This window comes from Chlamydotis macqueenii, chromosome 4, assembly GCF_036417535.1.
Source record: "Chlamydotis macqueenii isolate bChlMac1 chromosome 4, bChlMac1.mat, whole genome shotgun sequence".
In the NCBI taxonomy this organism is placed as follows: domain Eukaryota; kingdom Metazoa; phylum Chordata; class Aves; order Otidiformes; family Otididae; genus Chlamydotis; species Chlamydotis macqueenii.
The window spans coordinates 56,389,016-56,398,436 of record NC_141559.1 but is presented as its reverse complement, the minus strand read 5'-3'; the positions used below and the strand labels follow the sequence as shown (position 1 = coordinate 56,398,436).

The 9,421-nt window shown below is 39.1% G+C and overlaps 1 protein-coding gene across 2 annotated transcripts; it reads right to left on the bottom strand.

The window, feature by feature from the left end:
• Positions 1–1,914: 1,914 nt before the first annotated feature.
• Positions 1,915–9,125, bottom strand: COMMD8 (COMM domain containing 8). Of its 2 annotated transcripts, XM_086746952.1 has the most exons (5): positions 9,011–9,125; positions 7,733–7,888; positions 6,602–6,754; positions 4,714–4,869; positions 1,915–3,101 (listed from the first exon to the last, which is right to left on the bottom strand). In XM_086746952.1, exons 1-5 carry the CDS (start codon positions 9,053–9,055, stop codon positions 3,081–3,083), a joined length of 531 nt encoding a protein of 176 aa, XP_086603078.1. In that variant the 5' UTR covers positions 9,056–9,125; the 3' UTR covers positions 1,915–3,080. The 2 variants fall into 2 exon arrangements, with proteins under 2 accessions (XP_086603078.1, XP_086603077.1); XM_086746951.1 differs by lacking the exon at positions 1,915–3,101 and having other exon boundaries at positions 4,681–4,869.
• Positions 9,126–9,421: the final 296 nt, after the last annotated feature.

Here is a 9,421-nt window from a genome sequence, read left to right as displayed (position 1 = left end):
TGAAAAAATGATTCTGCAACATTTCCTGGCCAGTGCTGCAGTAAAAGATGGGACAAATGTAAGATAATACTGAAGACAAAACGTCACCACATACCCTTAGATGGATTATAAATCCATTTTTACACAACTTGCTATAAAATTTAAAATGAAACTGTGTAAACTTTAACTGTCTACTACTAAGAAAAATTCAGAAATATTTTTAAATAGCATATACATTTTTTTAAAATTCTCTCAGCTAGGTAGGTGGCAGATTTTGCAACAGAGGTTTCATAGGTTGAACACAAAAAATGGAAGTTATGATTTGTGGTCTTCTATTGCTGAGAAAACACCTAACTTTATTTTGAAGAATTTACTGTATTTTTGAACAATTGATCCTTGAAAACTAAGAGGTAGCAACACAAAAGTTCTCTTCAGCAACATACTGCAAAATAAGTTTTAAATATCCACTTCAATGTTTTTTGAAGTACAGACTTTCGAGGTATCTTGCTTTCTTAAATGTGTTCACAGTACATCTATAAATTGTATAAATGGGTCAGCACACAAGTGTCTTCTATCCAAATGACATCTCAAACTTGATAGCGTGCACTTGGATGAAATAAATTGCTAGCTGTTTATTATTTCTGCTATTGTAAATAAAAGGAATAGTTTTCAATCCTTTTTGTCCTAAATGGTAGAAGTGTGACAACAATAAAAAGCAGTTAAAAAAATCAGTTCCAAAAGTTAAGCCTCTTTTCTCTACAAAACCCTTTTAGCAACATATGCTATCACAGGATAATGAAAGCTAAAGCACAGTTAACACCTTCAGTATGCATCACACAATCCATGAAGCATTCACACACGTAAGGCTGACCAATTTATTAAACTCTCAATTAAAAAAGAGGATGCTCCTGAACAGACTAACGGACAACATCCTGTAACTCTTTCCAGATTTTTTATGAAGCTAAACGAATATCAATGCCAACCTGAAGTTTTTTTTTGTTATAGATATTGCAGTCCTTCCACTGTAAGATATATTTTCTAGTCTTTCTCTGACTCTTTACTCCCTTCTCCACTTCTGATCTTTCTTGAATTGCTGACACTTAACAACATGGACATCTGAATAAATGTACCAGTAGCAAATAAAAGGGAAACAGACTACATTTTCTACACACCCTTTTTTTTTTAATGTTCTCTGACCCACAAAAATCTGTGCTAGTTTTAATATTAGAAATATATAATTAGGTTTCCTATCCACAAAGTCTATTGAAATTGTTTTCATAGAGGTCTCTCTACAAGAGAGCTTCTTATCCTCCTCCTCTTCTCTGGCCAGTCCTCTGAAGTCCCACTTTTTGTATGGATGTATTATTATACACTTTGCTTGTATGAAAGCCGATGACACAACAAGCTATAGGGTAAGAAACTCAAGACCCTGATTTTGAAACTGTGAAGGTAGGTGTCTTTGTTCTGGCTAGGATAGAGTTAATATTCACCTGAGCTGGGTGGAGAACTGGAGCTGGTGGCCCCTATGGCTGGGGCACGCAGCTGGGATAATTAACTAATTAGCTAACTGGTGGGATTAATTTACCCAAATTAGCCAAAAGGCTATTCCATCCCATCTGACATCATACTCAGTGTATAAGTGAGGAGGGTGCTGAGGGGAGCCTCCTGCTACTTGGAAGAAACTGGGTGAGGAGATTTGTTGTAACCCATTATACTGTATTTGTATTCCATCATTGTTTTGTTTTCTTCTGTTATTGCTGTTAAACTTACTTTTTGTTCAATCTCAACCCACGTGTTTTCTGGTTGTTTTTTTGGGTTTTTTTTTGTTTTTGTTTGTTTGTTTGTTTACCAATTCTCCCTTCTGTCCCACTGGACAGTGGGGGGAGTGAAAGAGAGACTGCGTAGTCTGGTCCCAATCAGGGCTGAACTATGACAGTAGGTCATCAATTTCCTTTTTATATATACAAAACATACATATATACACACATGCATGTTTAGAAGTATACATTAGTATTTATGTAAGCATTACAGATAATTTGCTCTTTACATATGGAAGAATGCTTTAACAAAGAGTAGAAACCATAAGATTCCTGGTGTACTCTTCTCTAGTATTACTGCTTCTAACTTTTGTTACATACTACAATCAAAACCCAACGTGGTTGCAGAAAGTTTTAAGACTAGGATTTACCAGTTATTTGCTGTATTAAGTGGGCTGGGAATATCCTTCTCACAATTTACATAGGTTAGCTCCTCCCCAGCACTGCACCCTCTTTTGAAACCATTCATATATTTAAATGAAAAGCTGTCAACTAAGATGCAAAACCAAAGCTAAAACCCCAAGTGTTACTTTGAGTAAAGCCTCAGTGCTTCTTCCTCAAGTTCTGAGCACTGAACAGGTTGCGGTATCTCCATCCTTGGGCGATATCCAAAAGCTGCTGGGCATGGTCCTGTGCAGCCTGCTCTAGGTGACTCTGCTTGAGTAGGGGAGTTGGACAAGATGACCTCCAGACATCCCTTCCAACCTCAACTATTCTGTGATTCTATACTGCTTTTGTTCTTAAAGCTGATTTTTCCCAGTATCTAAAAAGATAGAGTTTAGTAATTAATATATCAAGAAACAATTTACTGCAATTATTCACACACAAAAAAAAAATCAAGCATTTATTTACTATTTACAAGTATAAATACATTAATGCTACAAATACTCTGTCATGTTCTTCATTATCATGGCACCTTAGATAAGAACAGCATATTATGCAAGAAAGACACCTTAGTTGTACTAGGCACCTGTGCAGTCACTGCTGAAGTTCACCCAAAACAAATATGGCACATGTCATAAGTGATACTGTTCCATAGTTCTATAGATCTTTAGTACTAAAAGCAACTGTACACTGAATTTTTATATTTTTTTGTCAAACAGATGCAAGATTATATTATTTTTATCAAAGGATTAGTAGTTTATTTGGTCACAAGTTACAAGGGCCTTCCCACTTCAGTATTTCACAGCATCAACAACTTCGGGCTTTGCATAGAACTTTATTTTTTCCCCAAGTCAACTGGGGAGCCATCACCAGGAGATACTGTTAATGATCTGAATTCCATCATTTCAGTTGCAAGACGACCTTCAAAAAGGAGAAAAGGAATGAGATTAACGTTGCATGAGACCAAAACTTAAGCAGTCTAGTTCTGTTACAGTATAACATGCAACTGTATAAACACATATTTCCTCTGGAAAATACATCATCCCTCTCTCAGCTCTCTTTTACACACACCTTTCTTTGGCATTTACTGCAAGCAAACCTTTCCTCACCTCCCTGTAATCAAAAAGTAGAATGGTAATTTTCAAGTCCAGTGAGATTCCTTCTGCAGAAAGCGAAACTGAGGGACCATTTCTAGAGTGAATTCCTCCTTGTGTGTGCACATAAAACTAAGTAAGGAGATGACAACATCCCACATCTTCCATACAGACGTTCAAGCAGAACAAAAGTCACGTGGAGACTGCATTCTGACCTGGAAGAATCCTTATTTGCAGAGTGTAGAGTTCATGACAAGCTACTATTTTTGTTTAGTTTTGGAGGAAAAAATCCATGGGAAAGCAAAAGCTGTTAAGGGCTCTCTTTTCACGAGAACACCACTTGTATCTGGACTAAGGCATTTATCTTGCTGGGAACTGCATAGTTATTCAGAGGTCTCACATCAGCCTCATTATAGCAACTGGTAGACATAATCTTAGTGTCTTCTGTAATTCAAAATACTAACAGCACTATTATAACTTAGTATTTAACTCTATGAGCTTTAAAACTTATTTTCAGCAGTTACACACTGATTAAGATTTTTTCTAAATGTTGGTCTACACATTCCAGCTATAGCATTATAACATTATATAAAACATCTAAAGAAATTCCTTACTTGCTAAATGTTAAGAAGCAACTAGAAGCTGCCAACTTCTAAAACATGTTGATACAATACTTTCACATCCATCCTACAAGATGTCAGAGGATTTAATCTCCCAGATAATAGACTTACTATTTAAATACATTTTCAGATTTAAAAAAAAAAAAAAAAAAAAAAAACAACCCACTTTTCCTTTATAACAGAGTCAGAATTAATCCTGAAAGGTAACTGAACAAGGAACTGACTCCAGAGTTCACAGTTATCACCAGGGTGCAGGCTTTCTCAGAATCCTCACTTCCCTTAGTCTTTTCTATTAAGAAATCTGAGACACTACAAATAAAGTTTCACTTGAAATTTTATTCTCGGGTTACTGTAATGGAATCTTTGTAACTTTTTTCCTGATATACTACGCCATGGAAATTAAAGCACTCAATTTGAATCAAACAACTCTCCTGTATCCATTCCCAGCCACTGACATTTTGTGAAGCTGGGGGAACACTAGAGTTCTCTCCAATCTTTCAAAATCAACCCTCATCTGACACTTTGTCACTTCATTTGCTTCTCCTCCTATTCTCATAAGACTTTTTAATGGTGCTCTGAACAGACAATTATGCTTATCAGGGTTCTAATTACATTTTTAAAAAATTCTAGACTAAACTGTGCTAAAAACCCCCTGAAGCCTATCCAAGATAGTATGCCTTATGTAAGGCTTTCTGTAACTTTATAGTAATTTTGACAATGAATTGTTTACTTTGAGTTTTCAGCAAGATACTCAGAACAAACAACTTCAGTTCAGTACACGAGAAGTCAGGAATAAAGGATGATATCAGTAAAAGCTACCTTATTAGCGGCTTCCAGTACATTTATTAGGTTCTGCAACTCTTCCTTATTCATCTCTATAGAAATTGGTTTAATTTCACCATTTTCTCTCACATCCAAATCAAGGTTGAGAAGTGGCATTTGCAGCATGGAGATCTTATCACTGGAGAGAGCAAGCTATGCAGATTGATGAAACAACAGTGTAAGGTGAAGCCATTAAGTTTTTTAGTCTTTCACAGCATCACACCTGCACTTTATATTTGAAGTGTACTACCAGAACAAACATCAGCATGACAAAACTAACTTCTCACAAGTCACCTCCACAGTTTTGGGGCTTGTTTTTTTTTTTTTTTTCCCTGCCCTGTTGTTGGGATTTTTTGTTTGTTTGTTAACACCAACAATATACTGAAATACTAAATCCCCTCTTCATAGCAATACATTTGTCAAAACAATTTGTTAAAATCACTGGGCTGCTACATTTTTGTACTGTAGGTGAAAAGAAAGGATACAGTTGATCGTGGCTCTTTAAAAGTGAAGTATTAAATTCTGAAGTCATATTCAAATAGTTCTGGAAATCAAGAAGAAGGATCTTAAGGGGGTAACTGGGAGAAAGAGGACACCTTTGTGCATTTTTCAACTCTCTCTACAACTAATCAAACACTGTTTGTCAGATAGCCTATTTGGTAATCAGTGATGATGAGAAGTACAGACCAATTGTGCTTTCTTTTTTGTTTACTATTATACTCACTCTAGTATAAGTAAGGCTTTAAAAATACATTAAAATCAAAGATCAGTTGATAGTACTGTAGGTCAGTATTGTACACAGCTATCTTATTTATTTAGAAAGCAGAATGTGATACAGCAGAGGAGAGAAAATGTCCTTGGTAGGACTCAACTACGGTAAGAAAAAAAAAAAAAAAAAAAAAATCACAGAGAGGAAAAAATAAAGTGGTTTAAAGCAAAATGAATACAATAGTTCAGACATGTACCAGAAATTTGTATCACAAAATAGAAAGAAACTAAAAAAATCCTTAAGAAGAAAAAGTTAAAATATAACCACAAGCAAAACCAAGAGTTCACAAGTCACATTTATATTTTTGTCATTAGTGAATGCAGTTAGCGAGAGATCAATCCCTAGTAACAGTTCATCTCAAGCACATTATGCCATATTCGCTCTTGCAAAACTTTGTTTATTGTGGGCATTGCTCTTTGATTTCCAAAGCTGTTCACTGCACAAATTATTTAACATTTGTTGAAATGGAAAACTATTTAACAGCTCTACAGATCTGTTTAACAGTCCCCATAGACTAACTAAACAACACTACTTACAGTGTCTGTACTTTAAGACTCCAACAGAGCTTAATTTAAAGTAGCTGTGTCTTTGTAAACCCAAAGCCCCATCCAACTTTAGGCAACACAGTTATCATTGGCTTCTTACTAAAATAACTCTAAAGATAAATTATTTCAAACTAATTATTACATAATTGTTTATTGCAGGAATCTAAAAATTTGAAAAAAGTCAAAATACATCCTGAATCAATGTACTACTCTTAAAATTAAATTTATATTCCTTCCTCCTTTGAGTAAAAATACAGTCTATTCAGGCCTCAAAATCATAACATCATATGAAATTTCAGGTGTTTGTGAATAACACTCAGTCTCCTTTTAGGGAAGTTAGGTATTGCAGCTTTAAAAGAAAGCAGGAGGAAAAAAAATAGAAGAATTTTACTTTTTACAGTTTATACAAATTTCTGGCAAGTCTTTGATGTGTTATTGTAAATCTGCTTTCCTGATACCTATAAAAGTTGAACCATGCTCCAGAATGAGCAGGCCTAAGGAGACAATAATCAATAGTTACTTCCGTGTTGTGGAAGACTTCTTTCAAGTAACATTATGGCAACACTCTCACCTTTAACTGCCAGTCAAAATCCTGCAGTTGGGCAGAAGAGATTGCATTTACACTTTCCACTAGCGCATTCCTGATTTCTTCCTTTCTGCCTTTTAGACATTTTGTGATTGCTTCTTGACAGTTTGAATTTAACTCATTTATCTGCTGAGTAGCCTACAAAAATAAAAGTGATGATTGTTCAAACTATGAAGCACAGAAATAACATGTACCACCTGTAACAGCTGTGCTCTGTAGATATCCAAGCTTCTATCCAGACAGCTGTTTCACTAGACTCCATAGTGTCATCTTTTTTATACTGCACACAGTGGCTGCTCTGTGTTTCAGTCAGAGTCAGTATTTACCACAGCAACATATTAAAAAAAAAAATTATTGTCATTTAAATTTAAAAAGCCTAGAGAATGGAGGCTTTATTGGCCTTCTTAGATGCCACCCTAAAATCAAACCAAATCAAAACAAACAAAAAACCACACACACACACAACAAAGGTTTAGCTCTGAAAGTTTCTGAACATCAGAGCGGAGACAAAATACATTAACTTAGCTGAAACAGACATACTGATGTATGGACTTTCCTATGCTACACAAGTCTCTCTCTCAGATCTAGCTACTAGCAGGTAGTCAAAATACAGCAACAGGCAAATGATAAGAATTAAGATTTCTGATAATGGAACAAGTTTTTGCAAAGTTTACACATATTGGAATGCCCTGAATTATAGTCCTTGTCCCACATGGTCCTCCACTCACAGTCTATTTTTTTTTTTTTACTTTAAATACAGTCAATATTTTAAAACACTTCAATGCAGTAGTAACGAACAAAGAAAGCCAAACAGAATGTGAATTGGTTTTATTGCTAATGAACAGTGATGACAGGTTATGTATTTTAAGAAAACATTTAATTTGGTGGTATTTAAAGATATCAATGTAAGTGACTAAAACAGTACTTTAACAAGTTTCACTTTTTCTTTTAAAAGTCTTTGCAGTGTATCTCTAAATGCTCCTAACCTTGTACCAATTTAGGCTTAGTCTGCTACTACTCAAATACTACACTGTAAAAATACTTTAGTACTAAATAAACTACAAGACTAATCCCTCCAGTATGATCTCTCAATCAATGATGAGATGATGCCCTTACCTCTTCATCAGATATGTCCTTGCCAACTACAGTTTTGAAATATGTCACTGTTTCTTCCAAAATTTCCATCCACTCCGACAAGCTCCAAACACTGCCATAATCCTGGTATCGAGGATATGCACGGCCACATATGCCATCAACTATTTTATGAAGGAACTAGAACAGCACAATACATAACCTGAGAACACAGCTCTGTCACAGTTAGCCTACACCAGATATAAGATTGATCAGGCAATTCAGTTACCACCTTTCCCGTCACTGGGTACTGTCTCGATGTTTCCTCTGAATGCAACCCATACACCATTCTAAAAAGTCATAAAGAGGTAGTCTCTGAATATGAAGCATCCTCCCCTCTCTCTCAAAGTCAATTCACAGTGTTTGGCAACAGAAATCACAACATGATTCAGATTCACCTTAGGCTTATATCTGGACTCAAATGTATTGTTTTGTACATGACTATATCGTAATGCTGAGAAGCAGAGCTGCCACAGCAAAGGGCACCTCTGCCACCTCTGCACTGGGATCGTCTGGATGGAAAGCACAACCTGCAAAGTGCTGATCTCCAAGCCCGTGTCTCTGGATCTCTCCACTTGCTCAAAGCACTGTCCTCTAGCACTGAGGCTCTTCTGTACGCCTGGCTCCTCGGCCTGCTGCAGTAATTTTTCTCTGAGCACCACAGGGAGGCGAATCCAGCCAGTCGGCTACTTCACCGACTGGGAATCGCTGGAGCCTCTCCGGGAGGAGCCGAGATGTCCCGCCCGCAGGCAGCACCGGTTTACAGCGCTGAGCCCTCAGCGGACGAAGACTTGGGCTGGGAAGAGCCCAGGGATATTTCCGACAGTCTAACAACAAAGCCAGCGCACAAACACCCCCTGGGTGCACCCCCGTGCCCGTGCTTTCGGTTTCGTTTCGGAGAGGCAGGCGGGGCGGGGCAGGGCAGGCCGGGCCACAGCCCCAAGAGGCCCGGGAGGGGAGCAGCACCGCTCCGCGGAGACGGGTGGGCCCGGCCTCCCGCACAGCTGCCGGAAAGCAGCACCTCGGCCTCCCCGCGGCGAACATCGCCTTCCCCAGCCCCGAGGGCCGCTACCGGACACCACCCGACCGGGACCGGGGGTCACGCGCCTGCTCCCGTCGTGCCCCCACCCCCGGTTCGCTTCACGGCGGCAGCCCCGAGGCCGCGACTTAAGGGAAAGCAGCCGCCCTGCCAAGCGGGGAGGAAGGCGGACACGGCGGCCGCGGTTGCGCCTGCCCTGGAGGCGCCGGGGTCCCGCTGCCCACCTCGAGGGCCCGTCCCGCCGGGAGCTTCTCCAGCCGCCGCAGCATTTCCCGGCCCGTCCCGCCGGGCACGTGACCGCCCGGGCGGCTCGCGAGCAACGCGCTTCCCCCCTCCTCCGGTAGCGAGGCGCATGCGCGCAGGCAAAGACCCACCCTCCCCTGCCCCAGATCACAGGTTCGAGCCCCGGTCGATGATCACCGGAGCGTGGAGGAAGGTTACGGAGCAGGTTTTAACATTAGCAGTCACCATTCCGTGCCTTAGGTTGATTTGAATGTGAAGAGGCAAAAAAACCCCTACCACCTGTGCGAGAAAACCTGTACAAATCCAAGTCCCAGCAAGGGACAAAACTGCGCAGAAACTGAAATACCTATAGGCAGGCCTTATTTCACCGAAATCTCTAGGCTAAATCATAG

What these genes read in the sequence shown, in the direction of transcription:
- COMMD8 (XM_086746951.1), bottom strand. Translation starts at nt 9,055, where the DNA reads ATGCTGCGGCGGCTGGAGAAGCTCCCGGCGGGACGGGCCCTCGAG. An exon ending in CGGCGGGACGGGCCCTCGAG is followed by an intron (nt 7,889 to 9,010) that starts GTGGGCAGCGGG and finishes GTGCTGTTCTAG; the next exon opens with TTCCTTCATAAAATAGTTGA. An exon ending in AGGACATATCTGATGAAGAG is followed by an intron (nt 6,755 to 7,732) that starts GTAAGGGCATCA and finishes TTATTTTTGTAG; the next exon opens with GCTACTCAGCAGATAAATGA.